This window comes from Cynocephalus volans, chromosome 12, assembly GCF_027409185.1.
Source record: "Cynocephalus volans isolate mCynVol1 chromosome 12, mCynVol1.pri, whole genome shotgun sequence".
In the NCBI taxonomy this organism is placed as follows: domain Eukaryota; kingdom Metazoa; phylum Chordata; class Mammalia; order Dermoptera; family Cynocephalidae; genus Cynocephalus; species Cynocephalus volans.
In genome coordinates, this window is record NC_084471.1 from 94,221,360 (window position 1) to 94,248,381 (window position 27,022).

Sequence of the window (27,022 nt, forward strand, 5' to 3'; positions counted from 1 at the left end):
TAACATATAATGTAAAAAACTTAGAAAAGTATACTTCCATTTTTTCATTTCTCATTCTTACTGAACTTGCCCTACACTTTATTTTTTATATATAAGCCCAGCAGTACATTGAGGTTCATTTTTCTTTAGTTAACCACTTTTTAAAGAAATCAATAAATGTGTAAATAAAAGTATTTTTATTTATTTACCTATTTCCTACTTTTAGCACTTTTTATTAATTTTTATAGATTTGAGTTTCTATCTAGTATTATTTTTTTCCAGCTTGAAATGCTTCTTTTAAGATTTCTTATAGTACCATGAACTGATAACTAACTCAGTTACATTCAGTAAAAAAGTCTTCATTTGGTTTTCATTTTTGAAACATAATTTTACTGTTTATAGAATTCTAAATTAAAAGATTCTCCCCCTATTTCTAATATGCAAAGATAATATTCAAGTCTTTTGGCTTGCATTTTTTCTAATGAGAAGTCTGCTATTAATATTATTATAGGTATTCCCTGCATACTATTTGTTTTCTCTGATGCCTTAAAATTTTTACCTTTAGTTTTTAGCAATTTGACTATAATGTGCCAAGGTGGTGCTTGTGTGTGTGTGTGTGTGTGTGTGTGTGTCTGTGTCTGTGTGTGTTTGGAAGCTGCTAAGCTTTTTATATTTGTGAGGTGATTTTCTAAATTGAATTTGTAAAATATGGCTATACCTTTAATTATTTTTTGCCTCAATATCTCTCTCCTGTATGGTGTGTCTAGTACACACATATCATAGCACTTGATACTGTTCCACAGGTCACAGGATTTTTTTGTTCTTTCTGTACCTTCACATGGATAATTTCTATTGCCCTATCTTCAAGCTCACTGTTCTTTTTACCTCCATTATGCAATCTGTTAAGCCCCTCCAGTGACTTTTAAAAAAATATTTTAAATATTGTTTTCAGTTATTAAATTTCCATTTCTTTACTAAGACTCTTCATTTGTTCACTCATATAGGTATATAATTTTTAATTTTTAAATATCTTTATAATAGCCATAGTGAGGTCATTAGCTGCTAATTTAAGACTCTTTAAGTCTGTTTCTATTAACTGTTTTCCCAACTCAGGCTATGGTTATGTTTTCCTGATTCTTCCCAAGTATTTTCCTAATTGTTGATTGCATGCTAAACATTTCCCAATACTTTTTCCAATTATTGATTGCATGCCAGACATTTAGAATGCTACATTGCTGAGAGTCAGCATTCTCCTATCTTTGGGGTGTTGAATGTTTCAATTTTTTAGCAGGCAGTTTAATTACTGACAGATCAGCTCGATCCTTTTGACACTTGTTTTTATGATTGTTAGGTTGGGCTTAGCATAATCATTAATTTAGGGCTGGTATAGACTTACTTGTCATATGCATTGTTCTGGATTCTATATTGAATGTATAAGATGTTTTGTGTATTTTTTCCATTCTTACTGGTCAGAATTTCTATATTTCTCAATATTGAGCAAACTCTTGAATTTAGATTTATTTCACACGTTTCTGTAGTGGTCTCTTTCAGGTCCTGGGAAATCTCTACCTGCTCACGAGTAGCTTAGTACTTGACTGAATATTTAAGGGACCCCCAATGCAGATTTCTGCAGTTCCCATCCTGCCCATCTTTCTTCTCTACAGTATTATACTCTGCAGACTCCAGCTGTCTCAGTACCATTGAATGCTTATCTCTGCCTTTTTTCTTCTTTCTTTAATCTCAGCAAGACCTGCATACTTTTATTTAATTCTACCTACCTTCCAGAGCCATGGTGTAGAAAGTGCCTTTAGGGTAAAAGCCACTTTAGTCAATGGCACTTACTGCAAGTCCCATATGTTCAATTTCTGAAAACTGTTGTTTTATATGTATTTTTCTTGTGTCACAGTTCTTTAAATCAGGGGGATTATTAGTCTAGGTACACTACATGCTGGAAGTGGAAGCACTGATTTCTTTCAGAACAAATCTTTTTTATCTTTCACTTAGGGGTCTTCCTCATATTTGGAAGCACTCTTTTGGTTGACATCAAGAATATTTTTTTTCAATTTTTAAGTTTTACAAATAATATTGGCACATTTTTATTGAATTTCATTGGGCTTGATGTACCTGACTGTGATTACATTTGATCAATTTGAAAGAAAGAACAATTATCACCAACTAACTGGTAAAATGTGGTATTTGAAAACTGAGGTCAATCTGACTCTAACACAAGTTTTACCACATTGAAGGCTGTGCTCAATCTGTTTTCACAGCCCAGGATGAAATGGTACTGTATTTGTAATTGTATCTGAGTGGGTGAAACAGAGGAAAATGTTTTTTATTTTAAGTATGTTATCAACTTAAATAGAAACTGAAGTATAAAACAAGTAGTGTTCACTGGGGTTAATTTAAAAACATAGACCTTTAATATTCAAAGGCAGTTATTATGATTATTATTAGTTAGTTTTGACCTTTTTTATGAATATATTTAAAATTTTAAATCATTTCATCTATTTCATATGTAAAATATCTCTTATTACAAATATATTGGTCTCATATATCATATATGTTAAAATGTAAGGTTTTACATTTTTGAGTAAGAAGTAGAAAAAGATGCTTTACCTAGTTAAGATGTCAATAGTCTGGTATGACAATGGATTGCCAATATATGTGTCATGTGGACTATGAGAGTCTTCCATCATCTTCAGTCCTTAAGGTAACTTTTTAGATCAGACATCATGCAAGAGCACATTAGTCCTTACGACATATTTATTTCCACGTATTATCAGGCACAGTGTATAGCATTGAAAATATAGTGATAAACAAGATAGATTGATTCCTTGCTCTCCCAGTTCTTATAAATTAATGAGGGGGACAAGAAATAAACACACGGATGAACAGGATAATAGCATGTATTAAATGTGATAACATAAAAGGGAATAGGATAGAGAGTTAAGAAAGACTTTCTTAGATAAGGTGGTCAAAAAAGGCTTCTTTGAGAAGATGACATTTAAGTGAAAACCTAAAGGATGGGATGACTTGGGTGTGAAGAACTTGGGCAAGAGTATTTCAGGCAGAGGGGACATCAAATAAAAAGGCCTTGAGATGGGAGAGGGACTAGCACATTTGAAGTATATGAAGGAAGCTTTAAGTGAATGAGGAAAGGAGCAACATGAGTTGAAATTAGAGAGCAGGGCAGCAGCACTATTGTTCAATGTGAGACTTCTGATCGCACTAAATGCCCCTATTTGGCATGGCCCAAACTGATTTTTCTTCTAGAAAATGACTGTAACATCTGGCCAGCTGATAACTCACAACCTTGGATTCTCCAATGACTTAACCTTGATGCCTTGGTTTCTCAATTGATTTACTCTCTAATTCCAATTCATCATCAGGTCATGTCTTTTCAGCTTCCAAAAGATGTCTTCCAAATCTAGCTACCTCTGCCACTGCTGTCACCTTAGTTCTAGCCATCATGACCTCTTGCCTAAAATATCATATTAACCTCCTTATGGTACTGCTCGCTTCTGCTCCTTCCTCCTTGGCCATCCATTCTCGAACTTGTAATCAGAGGGATGACTCAAAAAGATTCTTCCGATCACATAACTCCCCAGTTCAAAACTTTTAAATGATTTCTCGCTCTTGGGAAAATGTCGTAGCTTATCTCAGTATATATGAGGATACTTCAAAAAGTTTATGGAAAGATTCATTTTATCTTTTAATTTTATTTTTCCATGAAACTTTCTGAAGCACCCTTGTGTTAATAAAACATATACGCACACAAGCACAAGCATGAGGGTACTTCAAAAAGTTGGTGGAAAAAGTATATATGAGTTACTCTCTTAGTTTTATGACTTTGACATGTTATTAATGAGCACAATCACCTGTGACTACATATTGCCAAGTGGCAAGTACAAATGACACAAATTCCCTTACAATTCTTTCCGGGGTTTTGATTTTATGCAGAGAATTACTGTTTTACAAAATCTAACTACTCCTGAGTCCCTAATTTAGCGCTATCAAAGCATGATTTTTTTTTCATTTTTTCTTATTTACTCAAACAACTATCTACTTGAAGGATGGTTGAACAATGGTTTGTCATTGCTCTGTGATGATATATATCGAATCACACTGTCTGCTTTGTTGCTTTGATCTGAGTTGTTTTTAACCTTTTTATTTTTCCTTAAAGTTAAAGTTGCTAAATGGAATAGGAAAACAAATCTTTAAAAATATACAAAATTATTTTTTTCCTAAAAATTAATTGATCATTTAACAGAAGTTACTTTAGGAAATAAAAGGAGTTATGTGGGAAGGAAGGTTCACTCTGTGAAGGTTATGAGTGCTGCAAGTATGATTGATATAAACAGCAGGCAAAATTCACTCCAAGACCTGAGTCACTTACAGTAGTGGAGACTGTTTCTGTGAAAGTCTGGCAATGTGTTTTAAACACTCTTTTGGTGGTTCTTCAAGATTAATTGTATTCTCTTCAGAATCAGGTTTCATATACTCCCACCCAACAGCTGGAAAATCAATCTGAAATAAAGAAATGATTTGCCATGTATTGAATGTGTCACAAAGTTCAGTATTAATTTAATTACCTCTTTCTTAGATTTATAGAAACTAAAGAATAATTTCTATTTTTCTGTGATAATTATTTTAAAATAATTTTAAAAAATAATTAAAGCTTGGACTTGGTATTTAAATATGCATGGTATTTGGCCAATTATTTATATGAATGGTAGAGATTAGTAATCTGTAATGTCTGAAGGAAATAATAATAATATATAAACTTTTCATAAAGCTAAATATGTCACACTTTTAAAAATATGGACATTATATCCTTTCTAAATTTCAGTGTTAAATATTTTTCTATTATGAAATGATGACATTTGAAGATGGTAATTATACTTTTTCATGTAATCACATCACATGAGGAAATAAAAAGTTACTTTATGTTGTTCTCTACTTCACGAAATCTACAAGTCTAGGAACCATTTTGTAGATATGAGAGTGAGCTGTTCTCTGGCAAAGATCTGTTTTGTAAGTGCATAATCTAATAGAATATTTTTGCTCTGGCTCTGTAGTTTAGATTTATAGACAGGGCTAGAATCCAGGGCTCCTTTTTTCCTGGCTCAATGTGCTTTCCATTAAACCATGTTTCAGTGATAATCCGATTTTAGTTAATAAAATAACAGTTAACAAAAATGGCAGTCCCAAGCCATGTACATGAGTTGGATGTTTTAGTGCTCCGTATATTTACTTAAGGTTTTCATATGTGCTTTTTCTCATTTTAATATTAGAAAATCCACAGAATTTATTTTTCTCTGCTGGGCTGTATGTTAGGTTGGCATCTCAGGGAAAACTCAGGAACATCACAAAGTAGACTGTGTGAGTTACAGTTCAAAATGTAGCTTAATCTATTACAATTCATATTTATTGAAAAAATTTTACTAATTTCATTCCCAAACTCCTAAAATTTGTTGCCATGCTTGTTTCTGGTATGATCTCTGTTGTATCAATTATTGCTCTGACATGATAAAAGAAACAAGTAATAGATAAGCTAAACCAAACCATAAATTTTGCCTCTTGACAAAGATTAATTCTGAACAATTAACTTTGCTGCCTTAGGGAGAAGTGCATCCAGTACTAGCAGGTTACATGCTACTCTTTACGTACCTTAATATTTTTAAACACATGGAACAAAAATAGTAGAAATAGCATTTAATGAACTAGTGTAATTTTATGTTTGTCTAAATAAATGGCAAGGTGGATGAGGAAACTAAAGGTAGCACATGAAAATACAAAAGCACTCCTATGCTCAAATCTATAATAAATTATTTGCTATATTTCACTTAGTAAATAATTTTTATTTCTGATTCATGAGTGAGCCCTTATATCAAACTGCATTTTTTTATGGATTATGAAGTTATGTTATTACTAATTCTTGAGCCACTGATAGAAAATATTGGAATTTTTTCCAGTTGCCTTTTGTTCTAACTTTTTACAAAAGAGAAATTCCCCCAAAGTATGTAGTAATGTATTTGCTCTAGAATACTTTTGAGCACCATACGTTATAGAAGATATAAGTAATATCTGTTACCTTTAGAGAACTTCAAGTCTAGTTGATGAGAAAAGGCACACACATTAACAACTAAAATAGGGAACAAGAAATGCATAACACCCCAAAGCTGCGCTTCATTATTGCACTTCCAGTCATGGCAAACACATGACTGCTCTTTGTCCTTCTATGACTGCCTTACTTAGCCTGGCTATGGTCTCAATTTTCTTTTTAAGGATGCTCTGGGAGATCTATTCAAATGTCTACATTGCATGTGCCATGACACCTATTTGTCATATTCTTGCCTCAAGCCTTAAGAATACACTTCTGACTTCAAAGACAGAAAAAAAAAATCATGAGGTCTTTCCTTTAGAGTATAGGAAAATATTCAGGCCTGGTCATCCCACCTAATGGTTCACACCTCCTTACGCATTTGGATATTGACTTCTTGTGTTCCATTTATCCATCTCGCTTCACTTCTCACCCTTCCTTATTTACACTTGTTCACCACGGTTCCTACTATATCTTTTTGACTTGGAACTGCTTGAGGCCACTGTTTGCATGTCCCTAGTGTCCACTCCCTACAATCATACCCATAAGGTGCTTCTTGCTCAGTGTGGGCCTCCACGATTCTGTCAGTTTGTTTAAGGAACCTCCACCTGGATTGCAGACGTGGTTGGAGTACAACAAGCCAAGGGAAGGAGGAGGCAAAGAAAGCAGGTAGGTGTACGTGGGGCATGAACAGACACAGGAAATCAGGGGAGACAGCAGTTTGGGAGAGGAAGGTAGGCTCAGTTTGGGACATGTGTGTTTGAAGCTGTTGATAAAATATCCAGGTGGGAGTTTCAGCAGGTGTGTGGCTATATTGTCTGAAGCTTGAGAAATGAAGGAATTTAAATTAGAGATACAGACTTGGAAGTGAACCTGCATCGATACTCTGAAAAAATCTTATAAATAAATGAGACCCAGTAATTCCACTGCTAATATACATCCATGAAAAATGAAAAAATATGTCCACACAAAAACTTGTACACAAATGTTCATAGCAGCGATATTCTTAATAGCTAACAGGTAAAACAACCCAAATGTATATCAACTAATGAATGGATAAATAAAATGTGGCATATTCATATAATATAATGTTATTCAACAATAAAAAAAATGTCCGATTTTATTTAAATGAAATGCTCAGAATAGGCAAATCTATAGAGACAGAGTAGATTAGTGGTTGCCTAGAGTTGGGGAAAATGGGAAAATAGGAAGCAATAGCTAAAAGGTATGGGATTTCTTTGTTGAGGTGATGAAAATGCTCTAAAGTTGACTGTAGTGATAGTTGTACATATCTGAAAATATTACAAACCACTGAATTGTATACTTTAAGTGGGAGAATTATATGGTATGTGAATTATATCTCTATAAAGCTTTTTTAAAAGAAAAAACATGAGTGAGAGCATCCAGAGGGTGAATTGCAATGGTCATGGGAATGACTGTGAGAGGGGCCCACCATGAGGGCTAGCAGAAGGGGAGCCTGGGAAGGAGACAGAGAAAGGATGACCAGGGAGTAGTGTCAGGAGAAGCACAAGCGGGCAGCACACCAAAGCCAGAGGAGCAGAGAATTGAGGGGAAAGACAGAGCCAGAAGGAGCAGAGAAAGGGCTAGTATCATGAGGACTGAAAACCATCACTGGATTTGGCCCGTAGGAATGAGCGGGTTACCCATGTGGTGTAGACGAGACAAAATACAGTGAATTTAGACACCCATGGGGAGGTGAGGAAGTACAGAAAGATAGAACAGAACAAGAACAGCATGAATCCAAAAGAAATATCTCTGCTCTTAGTTGTTAACTATGTGACAGAACCATTCTATTAGTTTGTATTCAGGAGTGGCAGGAAGTTGAGAGACAACCAGGCTATGGGAGTCAAGCAGTCACCTGCTTATCTGTCTCCGTTTCTGAACTTGGATCTACTTCACTTTATCCACTGCTTCTGGTCAGTACATCAGCCATAGAACCTAAAGAGAATTATGGACTCGAGGAATCATGTTCGGTGACATATCACACCCTTTGTCATACTGGGGTAGCTACAGTGTGGCTTTAACCACCCACCTAATAAAGACAATCAGACGAGTACAGACCTCACAGAAGACAGACAGGCATAGTATAATCTTTTCATAGAGGTGAAAATGGAAGGTTAGGTGACTTGTTCAAGGTCATAAGGTTTTCTGTTAAAGAACTAAGATGAGAATCCAGATATCCTAACTCTCAACAAGATGGATAGATGTGTTTTCCTGAGACCCCTACTGATTCTCTAACAAAAACACTGGTTGCAGAACTTGCTTCTAATTTCCTCACCATCTCATAATCTTTAGGTTGAAAGATTCCCCTCTACATTTAGCTATGTAATTAGAATTATATTGATAAGGAAGTTTTGACTCTACTACCTTGATAACTCCTATTTTATTCTGTACATCTTATCAATTAACAAACATGCTGCTGCATACAGCCCAGTGACAATCAAAGTGGCCACGCCCCCCACCCCTGCAGCCAGGCCAGTGAAGGAGTCAGCCATGGGCACGCCCATCCCGCCTTCTCCCTCCCCCTTTCCCCTCCTCTTACCCTCTCCCCATCTCCTTTCCTCCCCTCCTCTTCTCCCCTACTGCTCTGGAACAACATCTTAGAATGCAAGTATAATAATAATAATAAGTAAATAAACTTTTAAAAAATTAACAAACATGCCGAGAAGTTCCCTGTATATCTAAACCATCTGGAATTATTTTGCAAAAGTCAGATGATTTAGCTTTTGCATAGTCTTGAGTGATTTACGTGGCCCCCTCTTTTAAGACAAATTCTGTTGTGGATCCAGATTTCTATTTGAAAATAGCATCTCAGGAAACCAAATTTATGCTGCTATTGAATACTTGAAACTTTCCTTCTGATTCCACTTGCCAGAATCTGTGTTCCTAAAGGAGCTGTTTTCCTCATCTGAGAAGAAGGAAGGAAAGTCTCATCTGAAAGTCATCCTTCTCTGTCTCCTACCCCCACCGCTCTCCCCTGCCCCAAAGACCCCTACAATCATAAATGTATATCCACAAAGTTCTGGCAGTTGTCAGATTTGAAGACTTTCATTAAGCTGAGAATGTTTGAATCTAGCAAGAAATAGCTTGATAGAAAATGCGTTTATCCTTTTAAAGAAAGTGGCTGATATCTACACATGGTCACCCCACAGGTCTGTATAAATGCAATGTATCGCAAACTGAATTTATCATATTACTCTATTGAAGACTGTTAATTCTTGCTCTGCATTCTTTTTTTGAAACTAACAATATAGCTGTTGACTCAGGAAATCAAGTTTCTATCTCTCTTTCCTTATTTATTTTCTTTATATATTTGTACCCCTTTATGTTAAAATAAGTTGCTAAAATCTACCACTTTTTTTCCCCCCAGTTTTGGTGATCACTAAGATGTCCTTCTAAGAAGTGTCAACATATCTGGTCTTCTTGTTTTCTAGGACATTTTCTACAACATTGCTAGAACTACTTTCTATGAATCATCTTTTAGATAATCATGTCCAAATCTAGCACACAATCTAGTACCCTAATGATTTTCTACCCTTTCCCACTGTTCCTCACATTATTTTTTAATCTTAGCTAATGTGCCATATTTTGAAACTGCCACCCCTTTTCTGAATCTGTGTGTTTGTATCGTGTGTTCCTTTATGACCGGATGGTCCTTCCCACTTACAGTAGTTAGTGAGAATTTACTCATTCTACAAAGGGCATTCAAGTGTCATGTCCTCTGAGATCTGTCCTCAGACTTCCTACATTTCTTCGCTTTCCCTTAGAAATACTCAGTGCTATTCTTGCTATGTTAGTGACCCTACAATGGCTACAGTATTTGTCACATTGCATCAGAGTGAGTTGTGAAAATCTGTCTCTCCAGCTGGATTTTGCATTCCTTGAGTTCCCTGACTTGGTATTATGTATTCACTCATTTTTGTATTCTGTAAAGGTTTTTATCATGATGTTTGATGTGTAGAAGTCATATATGAAATGTGTATTCAATGAGATTAAATCAAACCTCTAGCATTTTGCTATTCTTCATCAGTAGAATATGTTTATCAGGTTTATGGTGAATCGCTCCTCTTTCGTAATGAAAATATTTCTTTTTCTCTTTTTTTCTGGTTATGACAAGACAGCTGCGAATTGGTAGGCCATCATGTTTTAAGTGTCTAGGATGTTGTGCCAAGATCTAAGCTGAATGACCCCTCTTTCTTACCACCATGTCCACAGGTTAGAAGTGGATGTTCAGGTGCTGTCTGGTAGGGACTTCCTCTACCAGAATGTATAATCACTTTTTTATTAGTATTAATTTTCCTTTCCATTTTCAACATTTTTCTGTGCATCTAAACTCTCTCCCTCAAATCCTTTAACCCAAACCTGGAAACTTAAGAGCCCGGAGACTCTACTAGCCTCTTCTAGCTTCCTTTAGAGCAGTGATTCCCAGATGAGGGAAATTTTGTCCCTAGAGGGCATCTGACAATATCTGGAGACAGTTTTGATTGTCAGAATTGAGGAGCTAGTGGGTAGAAGGCAGGGATCCTGCAAAACATCCTACGATGCACAGGACAGTCCCCCACAACAAAGAATTATCTGGTCCAAAATGTCATCAGTGTTGAGGTTGAGAAACTTTGTTCTAGAGGGTGCTGCCCAGATAGCAGTTCCCAGTTTCTCCTGCAGAGATGGAAAGTCCATATTCCCTGCATTTCCATGTGCGATAGTTTCCAGGCTTCAGGTAGCTGACCAATATGATCACCTACGTTGTGAACACAGAAGAGCTGTCAGCAGTAAGAACCGAAGCTCAGAGTCATTGACCTTTCATTCGTGATCACAAATGACAGAGAGTAGGAAGGCTTTAAGAAAGAAAAAGGATAATAGATGGATTTTGTCTGTAGTTTCTTTCCCACTTCTCAGTTAATTGCTAGTCATTTAGGAAATGTACAACAGAAGAGATTTTAAAGAAACATGACATGTTGCAGAGGCAGGTGTGAGTAAGGTATCAAGTTAGTAATACACATATACCAATGACTGTTTTTAGAAAATGGAAAGAAAAATAAATGCACATAATGGGTATATGAATGGCAACACTCCATCACTCTCCTTCATGATCTTGTTTGATGGAGAATGGCTTGAAATTGCTATTACATAACCTGGGAGAAAAGTGCTTTAAGAAGACTGAATGTTAAAATACAAGCAGTGGAGGTTTCATAAATCCCAGCAGGCTGGAGGAAGAGAAGACTATTAGAATGTACGATCCTGAAAGAAATTGTTTCCATCATTGACAACAAGCTACTTACCAACCAATACTTGCTGTGTGTACTTTAGCCTCATAGCCCAGCACATACCTGCAGGGTCACTGGGGATGGCTGACTTGTATCCCACACTCCTGGAGCTATCATTTCTATGGGTGGCTCACTCTGTAACGTCATGCTGAACAGCATAGACCCAAGAACAGATTTTCTGCAACGCACAGATAACACATACACACAGATAAGAGTCACTTCATGAGGGAAGCTATTATTATCTGTAAATGTTTTCTTTTGGAATGTAAACATATTCAGCTATTTTACTGGCTTCATGCAGTAACTAGAAGAGAAATAAGATATTCCATGAGCCCAGACACTGATTAAGAGTTAATTTCTAATATACCACGTGCATAGCTATTTTCATAGATGCCTACGTTTATTTGCTAAATGAGAAAATGGTTTCCATAATGGTTTCTAACAGGTAGCATTTATTCTTAATTGCTGTCAGTGGTGATTACAAGGTAGGACTAAAAATCTCAGACTTAGGTTCTTGGAGTTACAACTGCCTTAAGTCAATAAAGATGCTAACTCTTCAGAACATTTTTTTCTCCCTGGATGACTAAATTCTCTGGGTACTTTTAAAGATATGAGTTCTAAATTTATAAAAAGAAAAGATTTAAATTAGCATAGCATATGATCTACAGAATCAAAGTGTTGTGGGATTTCACAGAGGAAATGCTTCTTTATGCATAAATAGAAAGATTATTCATATCCAGAATGTTTAAAAATCAGTTGTAAATTACCATAGTAAATGAGAGTGCACACAGGAAAGACTTTCAACGATGAAGGATTTGTGTATGGTTTTAATAGTTTCAGTAACATCCGAATCCACAGATCCTTCTACAAATTAAAAAAAGAAGCTCTTCCTGGAGGTGTTTATGAATGAGAATATTAGTAAAATATTCCATTGATTACTGAGAAGAGTCTTTGACTTTACCATACAAAATTGAAAATGTAAAACTGAAAGTCAACAGAATTCAATTTAAGTCTATACAGTACTTTAAAGCTTCAAGTGAATCTTTTTAAAAAACAACATATAACTCCATCTTGCCATTTAACAGATACTATGCAAAACACGAGAGGAAAAAATCCGACAAATAAAGCTTTCTTTAAGCCTTTAGCTTTCCGAGGCCTGCCCTTTTCATTATTTTCCTTATCTAAGGATATTGCATAAAGTATCTGCCCGGTAGAGTCTAAATTTTATACATTATTGGGAAGATATTTTTATATGACCCAAGAACAGTCTTCTAGCAGAATGAATTTTGAGTCTTCTTTATCCCTTTGTCCCATCCCTCCCTCATTAGAAGAAAAATTGGGGAGGTGATATAGCAATACCTGGGGAGTCAGTATTAGTAAGGTCAAGGTTAGCTTAACCAGGGTACAGATTAGAAAATCATTTATGTAATTTTCCCCTTTGCTTTTCAGTGTGTACAGCCTTCACCCAAAATGGCCTGTGACATCGCCTTTGCCTGAGAAGGTTTTGGATTAGTGTCGGGCAGAATGCAAGGGGAGGAGGAGGCATGGCTGACACCAAACTTGAGGGTTCGGATCGTAATGTTGTCCACAGCATTTATAGAAAATATTTCTGTACATGGTAAAGGGTCAGGAGAGCTGAGAGAGAAGGAGGATGTGGTGGATTGGATGGAGAACATGGCAAAAGAAAAGCCTACTCGTTTCTGCCAGTGTGGGATGGTGGGAAGCAGAAGACAGAGAAAGAGGGAACAGAGTGAGAGTGGGCAACGTAGGTGCCCGGTTTGCCTCCCTTCTGCCTTTAGACGCAGACGTGGAGGAGTGGGGGTAAGTGAGCAGAACGGAATGCTGAAGGCCAGACGGACTCCTTTTTGCACTCTCTAATTCAGATCCCGGAATGAAAGTGTCTCCTGAGTCGCTGTATACCCATCTGTGGCATGACCATTAAACTTGGGGTCACATGGTAAACAGGTGGAGGAACTCCTGAGTTGAGCTCCATTGGGCCTTCTTTGTTTTCTGTGTAGACAAGATGGGATCTGGAAATAGCTAAAGATGTGTGAGAGGAAAGTTTCCAGGAAGGGTGTCACATGGTGGTGACAATGGGCCTCCATGATGAGGGCATCTGATTGGACCATCCAAGCTGAGTCCACTGGAAGTCACTGGTAAACCTCACGTGGGTCTAGGGTGCCCAGATGAGTCTGAGTCACTCAGGGAGTGCCACTGAGCCCTGGCCCTGCCAAGAGAGCCCTAACCTTGAGCTCCACTAGCTGCAGACTTCAGCTGTCATGAGCAGCCATCTGCCTACAAAGTGGCTTGGATTTGGATATCAGAAGTTAGCAGGCCAAAGGATCTGTTTTTATTTTTTTCCTGATCCTATGGATCCTTTTCCTCTCCTAGAAAAAGAATCAAGGTAGAAGGAAGTTACTCGAGCAACTAAGACTAAGCATTTTTATCCAAAAGATACTGCATACTTCTAAAAGGACTATTTAAATTACTAACTGATGAAGGCTTTGTCATAAATGGAAAGTTTTTTCTCCTCATTAGTTAAAGGGTGGGAGCTCATAGGAGCCCCTTGTTGGGTGATGAGATTTACACTGTGAATTCATGGAGCAGGGCGTGGCACCTGGAAGCAGAAAAAGAGGCAGCTTGAGGTAATAAAACATGTGGAGAGAAATCAGACCTGCTTTCTGGTTCTTGTTCTGTTTTGAAGTAGCCTCATAACCTCTAGCAAGTCTTTTAACCTTTGTTCATCATAGAGTTCTTCATCTGTAAATGAGGTATTAGGATCCACTGAGCTCTGAGAGCCTCTCTGGGACGGGAAGGAAGGACAAAAATGAATTCTCACCCACAACTTTTTTAGTTATTTGATTTTGAAGATATATCTGAAACTATTAGATAGAGTGGGGTCAGGGTTGGTTGTTTCAAGACTAAGATTTATTTTAGGCTTCTTTCGAAATTCTGCAAAAGCTTCTAATTTTCCTAGGCTTTAATTCACCTTGGGAGCTTTGAAAATGTGATGCTCAGGCCAGACCACAGACTAATTAAATTAGAATCTTTGAAGCTGGGAGTACTTGGGCTTTGGGATAATTTAAAAATTTCTCCAGAAAATTCTATTCAATCAGGGTTGAGAATCTCTATGTTGAAATAGCTTACCACAGTTTAGAAATGCTAAGTAACTCCACACTATCTGTTTTGAACTTAAATAGGAAAGAGAGCTCATGGAAATTGTTGACGTGAGGATAACACTCTCTGGCTGCGATGTGGAAACACTGTGAATGCAGATGTAGTGGAAGTCTTGTGTGCAGAAGAGAGGACTATAAAACTTCTGTGGGCAGAATTTTGCCTTTGGACTTGATTTTTTTTTTTTTTAAAGAATTGAAAGTGAGTTTGCATGCTTAACAATTTAAAAGTTTATTTTTATTTTTAGACATTATTCATGAAGTCATAACTGATTTATCTGAGTTTAATTGCCATTGACTCTTCTGAAACCCACTTCTGGAAACCGTAAAGAGATAGAAAGCCTTTAATTCTGCATATTTTCAGGTTATACGTATGTTGGAAAAATTAATGTAAGCGTTCATTACAATGCCACATGGATATGGCATTCCAAACCACAATAAACCTAATGGGCTATCCAAACCATAATAAAGACAGATTCAACAGCAAATGTTTACAAGCAGAGGCCATTGTATGAAAGGAAATGAAATTAAGTCTCCAGCTTGCTGTGATCTGGTAATATCTGTAAGGAATAAACTGGATTAGAATCTCTGTAACTTGGATCAATGAACAAAGTGGGAGTCATCACATCTCCCAGCTGCCTCACATGATGGATTTCTGATGTGTTTAAAAGATCTGGATTTCTTTAAACTGTTTAGCCCAGGAAAGAAGTAGATTTTCTGACTTTCATGAGAAATAGTCTGTTGGAAATACATTTGCAAATGCTTACTGAAGTACACTTTGAAGTAACTTGTGTTTTCTGATGTTTTATCATCCACAATTTTGACACTTTCCCTTAGGCAAATGTCACTTAGGATCAGTCCCAGATGGCATCACTAACAGATACCCACCTTCTATGATCACTAGCCTATGATATGTTTATGAATATTAAGTGATACATGACAAAATGACACGGAGGCAGTATTTTTACTATGGTAACCATCTAGAAAAAAACCTTGAAGATTATTTTGAAAGACAAAAATGTTCCTAATTTCTTATAAATTCAGTGTTTATTTATTATGTACAAAGTATTGTGTTAGATGACGGAAGGGAATAAAACAGATAGAACACTTTTTTTTTCAGTGAATAGCTAGAAATAGTATTCTACAAAAAATGCTAGATCTTACAAATACAGCATCTGAAATTTTGTAGAAACTCATTCGTGAGAAGGAAGGACACCTGGACAGCTGAGCCTAGTGAGAAAGGAATGAAAGTTCTTAGCACACAAATCAGATTTTTGAAATGCCTTCTAAGAGCAGTTGGTACTCTCTTTAAGGCTAAACTGTTTCTTGGAGACTTTTGAAATCTTATTTTATTTTACATTTCTTACAGGGATTGATTTTTTTTCCCAATTCAATCTAGTAAGCAAACCTACCGATTGCCTATTTATACGAGGAACTATGTTAGATGATAGATACAAAAGTACTTCAAAAAGTTCATAGGAAGATTCGTGTTATCATTCAATGCTATTTTTCCATAAACTTTTTGAAGTGTCACATGGAAATGGGCTTAAGCAGGAACACAAATAATAAAGCAACACACACACACACACACACAGCCCAGATCAGAATTAACCCAACAAAGAAGGTTTTAAAGATTTATTATGGTTGTTTTGATGACAATTTACTTATATTGACAATTTACTTGTATTTAGGTGTGGGAACTAAAAACTGATGAAGAGTTTTCTTTCTTTTATTTTTTATTGATATATTTTTTCAAGATAATTTATGTGGGGTACAAAGTTGACTTTCAATAGTTGTATACAATGTGTGATGGTAAGATCAGGATAGTTAGCTTATTCATTATTGCAATATGTCATCCTTCTTTGTGTCCATTAGCCAATTCCTCATTAACTCCCTTTTCTCCTTCCCCCCCGCCCTCTCCTTTCCACCTCTAGTAACCACAGTTCTTTTCTCTCCTTCTAAAAGTTCAACATACCATTGTAATTGTTGTTTCTTTCCTCTTCTCTCTCTATCACTCTTTATTGTTTATTTGTTTATTTATGGATTTGGCTCCCACTTATGGGTGAGAACATGCAGTATTTCTCTTTCTGCACCTGGGTTGTTTCACTTAGCATAATTTTCTGCAAAAGCTCATCCATGTGGCTGCAAATAGCAGAATTTCATTAATTTTTTTTATGGCTGAGTATTATTGCATTGCATGTACTTACCATATTTTCCTTATCCAGTCATCCATTGATGGACATATAGGTTGGTTCCATAGTCTGGCTATTGTAAATAGAGCTGCAATAAACATGAGGGTGTGGGTATCATGTTGACATGGTGATTTCCAGTCCTCTAGACATATACCTAGCAGTGGGATTGCTGGATCATACGGTAGTTCAATCTGTAGTTGTTTGAGGAACCTCCATACTGTTGCTCTCCACAACAGCTGTACTAATTTACAATCCCACAAACAGTTCAGAAGGTTCCCTTTTATTCACATCCTTGTCAGTATTTGTTGTTCTCATTTTTATAATAGCAAGTCTAACTGGGGTGAGGTGATGTCTCAAAGTGGTTTTGATTTGCATTTCACTGATGATTAGTGATGTTGAGCATTTTTTTCATGTACCTGTTGGCCATTTGTATATTCTCCTTTGAGAAATGTCTATTCAGCTCCTGTGCCAATTTTTTATTGGATTATTTGTTTTTTTACTGTAAAGTTGTTTGAGTTCCTTGTGTATTCAGAATATTAATCTCTTGTTGGATGAGTAGTTTGTGAATATTTTTCCCATTCTGTAGATTGTCTTTTCACTCTGTTGATTATTTCCTTTGCTTTGCAGAAGCTTTTTAGTTTGATATAGTCCCATTTGTTTATTTTTTCTTTTGTTGTCTGTGCTTTTGGGGTCTTATTCATAAAGCATTTGCCCAGCTCTATATCCTGGAGTGTTTCCCCTATGTTTTCTTCAAGGAGTTTTAAAGTTTCAGGTCTTATATTTAAGTCTTTCATCTATTTTGAGTTGACTTTGTGTATGGCAAGAGGTGTGGATCAAGTTTCATTCTTCCACATATGGATATCCAGTTTTCCCAGCAGCATTTATTGAAGAAGCTCTCCTTTCCCCATTGTATGTTCTCACTGCCCTTGTTGAAGATCAGTTGGCTATAAACAGGTGGGTTGATTTCTGGGTTTTCTATTCTGTTCTATTGGTATGTGTGTCTGTTTTTATGCCAGTACCATGCTCTTTTGATTACTATAGCTTTGTCATATAGTTTGAAAAAGTCTGAATATAGTTTGAATATATTGTAATATAGTTTGAAAAGTTGAACTTTTTTGTTTTTTGTTTTTTGATATTAGCTAATATTTATTGAATATTTATTATGTGACAGATTCAATATTTTATTTTTGTTTAATTACTTAATTTTTAATTGGCACATAATAATTGTACATATTTATGAGGTACAGTGTGACATGTCAATACATGTACACAATGTACAATAGTCAAATTAGGGTAATTGGCATATCCATCACCTCAGTATTTATCATTTCTTAGTGATGAAAACATTCAAAATTCTCTCTTCTTGGTATTTTGAAATATACAGTATATTATTGTTAAAAATACTACCAAATCATTTTAAAACAGCAGGAGCAGAAATGTACTTTGTAACAATATTAACATAACACTATAAGTTCTAATTTTTTGTAGATCCTGAATTTTACCATTTGATTCTAAAGCAAGTCTTGCCATGTAAAAATAACTAAGCTGATTTTTTTGAAAATATTTTTCCCTTAATAGCATAGAAAATCATGTACTTGACTTTATCAAGTATTCTAAGTATTAATAGTTCCAAAGGCTTATGATTAAACTAGTTAATTTTGCAATTGCCAATAGTTCTGAGAGAATATCTGAAGTCATAGTTGGCTTACTTTTCTGAAAAAATTTTGTTAAAATTACTGAACATTTCTTCTTGGCAATGAAAAGTCAATAAGCAGTTACATCATATAATTTTACTTTATCCAGAATGATTTACATTCTTTCTAAATGACAGCATTAATCTAAATCATTTTGAATCACTAATTCCAGAGAAACTGGCTGGTCATGCTAATACCTTTTCATTGTAAATGACCCAACTGACAAGTTGAGCACGAGACTTGTTTTTCTAAAGCCGTTCTACATTTCTGCTTTTCAATTCTGTTTTCAATAATCATGATTTATACTGAGCTACCTCAATTTCAGAATAAAATGTCTTTTTGGTTTTCTTATTATGCCATATGCTGCAAAATGTTTAGTTCCAAAGAGGTTTTATTGAAATGGGAGCTTTGTTAATCACAAATGATATACTTACTCTTTTGGAAACAATGGAAAACAAGTCCAGGCCAGTAAATTTGCATTGTTGGTTGCACAGACAATCCCAAACAATTTTATAGTAAGCATGGATTCCCTTGGAAGTGACTTTATTTCGAGAGGAAAATTGATCCTGAAAATAAAAGATATAATTAGCATTATACACTCAATTATAATTATGTTTTTGTAATGTAATGGTCTGGGACAAAATTATTTAACTATTTGCATTGAATCATCTTCTTGAAATTTTTTGTTTAATCTTCTAAAAATGGAAATACAATAGAAGTACATAGAGTAATGAGACATGTTACTTGATCAATGGAAATTACTCCTTATAATTTTGACATGTGATTTATTATTAAATATTACAATAACTTGAGAATTTACTCTCAAGTTACTATAAGTGTAGAGGAGAGAATGACTAATGTTGTCTTGGGGAGTTCAAGAAGGCAGAAAATAACTCAAAATCATCTTAAGGAGTAGGTTAGTTACAGTGAGATGAAGATTTAAAAGAGAATATTCCAGAAAGAGAAAAGTGCATGGACAAGGGCATACGTGCATGAAAAGATTAGGTGTGTCTGAGAAATGGTGATGGCTAGAACAAAAGATGAGTTCAAGTTGATAGGGGAAGTTGTGGAGGATGAAATTAGAAAATAGGGCCGAGCTCCTGGCGCACTCGGGAGTGTGTGGTGCTGGGAGCGCAGTGATGCTCCCGGCGGGTTCGGATCCTATGTAGGAATGGCCGGTGCGCTCACTGGCTGAGCGTGGTGGGGGCGACACCAAGCCAAGGGTTGCGATCCCCTTAACCGTCACAAAAAAGACAAAAAAAAAAAAAAAAAAGAAATGAGAAAATAGGTGGTTTCCAGAATGCTTTACGAATTTAAATTTTCCCAAAGGCAAAAGGAAATATTTGAAAGAGAGAGCTAAAAGTATAGAGTTGCTTATAATTTTGAATTTGGACCATTCTGGGTAATGCTGAGGTCCCAGGAATTTGGGGAGTGATCACTGAAATGTAATGTACGCACAATTCTTGGATCTGTTAAGGTCAAGGAACTGTGAGCTCAAATCCTGGATGGATTGCACATACTGGCAAAAAAATAAAAATAAAAATAAAAAAGTGGCTAAGGAAAACATAGGATTGCTCATGGTGAGAAAAATTTTAATTTGGATGTTGAAGTTATCAATATATGTAAGGGAGTACCTAGAAGTTTATAAATGATACTATAAGACCGGGAGGGGTACATGTGGGTAGTCTGAGTATCTAAGACAAAGGGGGTTTCGAAAGAAAGTTGAAATGGTGATCTGAGGTCCCTAATAATGGGCAGGAAGATGAGTGCCTTCCTTTCCTTTCTGGTATCATCTAGGTTATTTAGAAATGATGAGGTTCTATTACAGAAGCTTCAAGAGAAGCATAGAGTTTAGGGAAGAAATATTTATGAGACAAGAAAATGGAAGAAATATTTTTCCAGAGGCTGAGATGGGGAATATGTTTACTAGAAGGTAAGAATGCTAGTGAGAAATGGGAAAATTGGAACAAAAGTTGGCAGACAGGGGAAAAATCACGGGAACTGAATCATTAGGGAATGGGAACAAGAAAGAGGAAAGTGACAGGACGAGACACTGAGAAGCTGGCACTGAATGATACCGCGTGGTGTTAGGTGGGAGGAGCGTGAACAGAATCTACTGTCCATTCCCAGCGGAACTTCAATGTCAAGTTGTTGAGGCAGTAGGTGATTATTAGAGGACCGATGAAGACCAAACTCTTTGTCCATCTGGAAGATGCTGACTGAGCTTTGCCCAGCGGAGGCTGTGGATAATACTGAGTGTCTTCTCACACGAGGAGCTGACTTTCTAATCTTGGTATTAGGGAACAGTCCTTACTCATGATTTAAAATAAAACACTGATGACCCCTTTTTTTCACTGCCTGTGCAGGATTCAGCCTCAGGGATAAGGGGAAGTTGAATTAGCCCAGTGACCAAAACTGATTTTGAAGAGGTACACATCCCTCTCCTCGACGTGCTGTTTCCTGAGATGAACAGGTCTGGATCCAGGGTAGTGCTAGAGCAGCTAACAGGAGGAATGGCAGAGCTATTTTGGGGGTAAAATGGGTAACTGACACTTCACTGACAGCACAGCAGGGGTAGAGCACAATGAAGAATTGAAGATGAATTCTAGTTTCTACATAATGATATAGCTGATACCCTTAACTGATAGGGAACATAGAAGAAAGAACAAGTATGGGGTGGGAGAAATGTGTGAAGTTTACAGCATAATGCCATGCAGTTAATAATAATTGTAGGACATCACTATATAAGTTATGTGTGGAAACAATGGTACCAATTTTGGAACTGGACATATCTACATTTACAAACTCGCCCTGTTGACTAGCAAGGTGCTCCTCCTCGAGCAATGCATTTAACCTTTCTAGGTCTTATTTTTCTTTATCCATAAAATGGAACTACTATTACATAACAATATATGTGGCAACTGTTAGGTTGTATACCAGCAGTATATTCATTTATTCACTGAGTAAAGTCATAATTTATATTAGCGTTTGTGTACTTAAGACTCAGATTTATAAAAAAAACCATTTCTTTATAGGCACATAAAATGTAATTCTAACTAAAAGTAAGGGAGGGAAATAAAGGAAAGACTGGAGTGGGCAAAATCTTCTATTTTTAAAGATTGGAAAAATTCAGATTATAAGATATGAAATTGCTACACATTTAGGTATGTAAAACTAAAAGTCTTTTCTTCCTTTTCTTTCATATTCTCTCATACACATAATATTCTTTCAAGATACTGTGGACATCTTTCTCAGTTTAAAAGAAGCTCTGAAATGTGACATAAAATGTTGGTGATCCTGTGGAATGCATAGTAATTTCTTCAATGTTCTTTCTTTCTCTTGTAATCGACTTTCTATTCCGTTTTCATATTACTATGCTAGGATGGAAGCTGTGATTTCACTTCATTCCTCACATAATCTAGAATGTTCTTTTTTCTTATTAGGTCTGGCTTCTTCGTGTGTAACTCCACTTGTTAGTGAGCTTTTTGTATCAAGAATGACAAAAATTAGATCAGTTACAGTGGATAGTTACTGCCAATCTCCATTCTGTCATTTTTATTTAAAAATAAGTTTTCGAGGGTAAGAATACCTGCTAAGTAAATAATTATTTATTCATTTTTTTGAATACATGAATACATATTTAAAGCCAAATAATCTCATATTCAATGGAAAATCTCTTTTTTTTTTTAACTTCTGCATGGATACTTAAAAATCAAAGGAATCAACTTTCAGACAAAAAAAGGAAGAAAAATACTTTGAGACATTCAATAAATGGGTTCAGATTACTGCTTTTCATCCAAGGAACAGACACAGACCTCAAGTTTTAACCATATGTTTGCCTTCTTATAGTAATAACTAATTTTTCTTATAGTTTTTTTTCTTCAATATTAGATGGTTTTCCTAAAATGAGAGTAAGTTTTTGAGAGTGAAAATGGGAGATTTCAAAAGCTACCTTGTTTAGGACTCACCTATTAATATTGATATAAAATAAAAGCACTAGACTAATAACTAGACCATTGTAAGGACTTCGACTTTTGTCTGAGTGAAACAGGGAGCAATTTCAGGATTTTTAAACTTCAGGAGAATGACACAGCCTGACTAACATTTTAAAAAGATCATGTTAGCTGTGGTGTGAGAAGGACCATAAATAATGCAAGAGAAGTAGGGAGACCCTCATAAGGCTATTGTAGTAATTCAGGGAGAGATGATGGTAGCTTAGATAAGTGGAGGTGATGAGAAGGAATATTCTGGATATATTTTGAGGAGAGAGCCAGTAGGATTTCCTGGGCATAGGGTGTGACAGAAGGAAATTCAGGCTAATTTCTAGAATTACGAGAACTGATTACCCAGAGTGGCCATCCGTGGGTGAAGTGGTTTAAAAAGTAAGATCAGGAATTTAGTTTAGACATATTGAGTGTATCAGTGTGAGTTTGTGACTGACGCTGCGCTGGAGTCGGTGATATAAGTTTTGGAGTTGTTGACATATAAATGTATTCAAAGGTATGTAACTATGGCTATAAGGGACAACAAAGGGAGTAAGGACATATACGACAGAGAAGAGGGTTAGGAGCTAAGATCATGACCAGGCTGGAAGAAGAAAACATGGGATAGGGATGGCCAGGGAGGTAGGAGAAAGCCAGGTGGAGAGTAACGTTAAGGATGGAGGTGAGATCAACAGTGCCAAATGCTCCCGTTAGCTCACGTAAGATGAGGACTGAGACAGAAACACTGGAGTTAGCCATGAATATCACTGCTGACTCTGATGGGCAATTTCAGTGGAGCAGAGGTGATGAAAGCCTGATTGGACTATGTTTTAGATCAGAGGAAACAAATGGAAGAAAGTGGCTATAGACAATTCTTTGGAAGGTTTTGCTACAAAGCAGAGGCAAGAAATGTGACAGCTGCTGGCAGGAGAATGGAATGGAATAGAGGTTTCTTGTTTGTTTTAATTTAAAACGTGAGCACTATTCGTGGGATGTACATACTAGTCCCAAGATTTTACATGTTGTAAGAAACTATATAAGTCATAGTAGGAACATCAGTTTAGAATCAGAGTGGGACAGGTTGGCTTTGGCTCAAGAGGTTACTTCTTCATACTGGACTTTCCATCCAGCTTAAAATTCAGAGTGGGTCTGAATGCTAGTTCTGCCTTTTACTGGTTGTGGGACCTGTGCGTAATTAATTAAGCTTCATAAACATGAATTTTCTGATCAGTAAAATGAGGGTGACAATACCTGCTGTTTTGTTGTGAACTTGAGATAATATAGTTTAAGAGTGTATTACAGTGATGGGATATAATGGGTGGTCAAAATCTATGTCAAGTATTATTAAACAAAAAGTTTTTGTTCTTAAGTTTATAGTCTAGCAAGGAAATGTACATTAAATTATAGTGTAATGGGTAAATGCTATTAAAAAGTATAAAGAATGCTATAGGCACCTAGCAAAATGGTAAGTAAATATTTTAACATAAACAAAATGCAAAATAGTTCTAGGTTGAATCAACTAATTCTATTGGGGGAATCAATGAAACTCTCACAGATAAAGATAACAAGAGTAGTCTTAAGGGAAGAGAGGAAAAATATATCAAGGTAGTTTTTCCAGAATACTAATAATTTTCAATTTATTTTTTTTCTTTGAAATTGACTTTAAAATGAGATTTTTCTCTTGAATTGTCTACCTGATGGCAAGAATCTGTGAGTTAAAAATAAACTGACAAAACCAGGAAATATTTTTAATTGTCAGAAGAATAATTGTAGTAATTGAGCTGGTTAATAACAATTTTAAGGAGTCACTTGCTGCTCAAAATTGGTTATTTTGCCCTATAACACTTACTGCACTCTTGCTCTGTCTGGTGCTGTTTTAGCTTCTGAGGACTGAACCAAAAATAAAAAAGTAAAAACAATTTGTGTCACTTGGTAGGAGCCGAAAGAAATATAAGCAAACACAATCAGTAAGGTACCATAAGAGAGAAATTCAGAGTTCAGATGAAGTAACAAAAGAAAAGATGTTCAATTTTATCTGATGCGAGAGGAACAAGTTAAAAAGGAGGCAGAAAACGTGTCTTGAAAGATAACTAGATGTTCTCAAGATGGGCAAGTGAAAGCACTGTGTTCCTGACACGTGGAGGACCCCTAGCTGAGGCATGATTTCTCAGTTCATCGTTAGGGTAAGTAGATCAAATGCAGAGAGTGGCTAGGTGCAGAGGCAGAGAGTGAGGCTAATTCTAGAGATGAAATTATAGAGATAGGCAGAGGCCAAACAACAGAGGGCCTTATGTGCTATGCTAAATGATTTGTACTTTACCTTATAAAAATTGGAGAGCTAATGAAGAATTTTATAAGCAGAACCGATTCTGTGCAAGGGCAGGGGATATTGCAATCAAATGTCAGGTCTTTGGTCAAAGGAATTAAGAACTTTAACCAAGGAAGGAGAGATAAAGATAGTTATAGTCCTAGAAGAAAAAGGATTTGGTCTGGGATGGAAGGGACAATGACATATGTGAGAATTAAAGGTCACAAGCCATGTTTCAGGACACAGTCTCCACTGATTGGTAACACTAACAGTAGTATAGATGGTGTCCCCTAACATCATCCTCTGACTCCTAGGAATTGACACATTTATAATGGGAAAGCATTATATTGGGAGTCAAATTATCTTCCCCCCAAATCAGACCTTATGAAAGAGTTGAGAGAGAGTGAGCTGGGGAATTTTCTTCTAGTTGAGGTGAGAAGAAAATTGTTATCAGTGAAGCAGTAGAGACCCCATAGAAAGGACTGAGAACCAGCCCGTGGAGTAGTGTCATAACAATGGCAAGAAAAGCAGCAGTGACTGTGAAAGCTATGAATGGGGTCTAGGAGCCTCCTGAGATTCTGAGTAATGAGAGGGCTGGTGCTGGGGAGGGGAGCAAAGGAGGAAAGGAGAGCAGGAATAGTGTCAAGAAGGAACTTCTACCTTCACGATTTAATAAATCTCTACAAAAGGAGAAAGTAGGAGCCAGTCATACCAAATTAGGTATAAGTTTACACAACACAATAGATGTTTATTGTCAAAAAACTTGTGTAAACAAATTTGTAATTGGCTTGTGTGAAAAACTTGAGAAAATGGAGATCACATATACCATTGATTTCTCTCTTCTTTGCTATATCTGGACTTCCCCACCCCTGCCTCAAATAGAGAGTAGCCACAGTGTGTGAGTGATTAACAATACCTCTTTTTACCAATTTCCATTTCTTCTCAGTTCAGTAATATGGACTAGATACTTGTCTAGTTTTTAAGTGAATTTTTAATCTGTTGAATTGAATAGTCAGTTATCTATTAGAAGTAACATATTTATCAAGCCACTGAATCAAATTAATTGGCAGCATTTTTTAAAAACCACACTCTTGGCTTAAAAAAAAAAGTTTTAAAAAGCTGACTCTTATTAGATAAATGATCCAGCCAGAATAAAGATAAAACTTACATTTCATTCCAGTTGACCAAGAAAAAAAATAATTTTTTGACTGGGATATTTCTGTAGTTTCTTACTTGGCACAGCTTCTTTCCAGCATAAGTAAGCCAACAGGAAAAAGAAAATGCTTTATAGCTAAAAAGAAAAAAGAAAAAGAACGTTGATTCAATAAGCTTCACACTTTGAAGGAACCAGCTTTCTATTATTTTTGTAACCAAAATTCAAATGTTAAAGTGATGTTTACTTGTATAAAGTATGCTTAAAAATTACTTTAAGACTTCATGTTGGGTATGTCAGTTTGACTGCAGAATAGAGAGCCTCAAGATTCTCCTTTCCTCATGGAGACATCAGTTCAACAAAACACTTACCAGTCCCTTTTGTGAGAAATCCAAAAACCAGTTAAGAGGCTCCCGTGCCCCAGGTAAATGCAAAGTCAGCCACATGAAAGCTGGTAGAAAAATTTTTGGCACTCACTTGCTATAGGCCCTCCCTTGCACAGCATGGTATGATTGGGAGGAAACTCCCAACTCCTGGTTTTCCCCTGGTGAGGGAAAGAGAAGACTGGAACAAACATCTAACATTCAGACTTTTGGGGGGACATCCGAAGGGACAGGTTCCTGTCTTGCCTGTATCTAAATGCTGACAGAAAAGGACACCAGGTTGGGACTGCTGAGAGCGAAGACAATGGTTTAAACTAGTCTGAACTCACTTGTTATTGCCTCTCCCTCTGACTCAGTGTAGAAGAAGTGGGAAACATTCCCATCTCCCAGCTTCTTGAGAAAAGAAACCAACCAAACCTCTCTAATAAGGAATTTGCAAGTACAAGTACATAGAAGATGCACCCATGTAAAAAGTTTGAGAGGCTCCCAGGATCTCTAGCCAGGCTGATGTCAAAATTCTTTTCTGTATAGAGAGCTAGTCTTTAAGGAGTGGCAGAGTTTTTGTTTGTTTGTTTGTTTTGGTTTTTTTCCCCCACATGCACAGATCCCAACACAAAGTAAGAGGGCACATGTAGAAACAGGAAATCATGGCTCAATCAAAGGAACAAAATAAAGGAACAAAACAAACCAACCCTAAAGAAATGGAGATGTGTAAATTATGTGACAAAGAATCCCAAATAACCATTATAAATATGCTCAATGAGCT

The 27,022-nt window shown here is 36.2% G+C and overlaps 1 protein-coding gene across 1 annotated transcript in view; it reads right to left on the bottom strand.

Moving 5' to 3' along the window:
* PIK3C2G (phosphatidylinositol-4-phosphate 3-kinase catalytic subunit type 2 gamma) overlaps nt 1-27,022 on the bottom strand; it is a 372,771-nt gene that overhangs the window by 235,084 nt on the left and 110,665 nt on the right. The window contains exons 14-17 of the mRNA XM_063075729.1: nt 25,889-26,011; nt 18,864-18,995; nt 11,434-11,548; nt 4,379-4,509 (exon numbers count right to left, since the gene is read on the bottom strand). Of these exons, the coding sequence (XP_062931799.1) occupies nt 4,379-4,509; nt 11,434-11,548; nt 18,864-18,995; nt 25,889-26,011 (501 nt within the window). The remainder of the gene's footprint in view (nt 1-4,378; nt 4,510-11,433; nt 11,549-18,863; nt 18,996-25,888; nt 26,012-27,022) is intronic.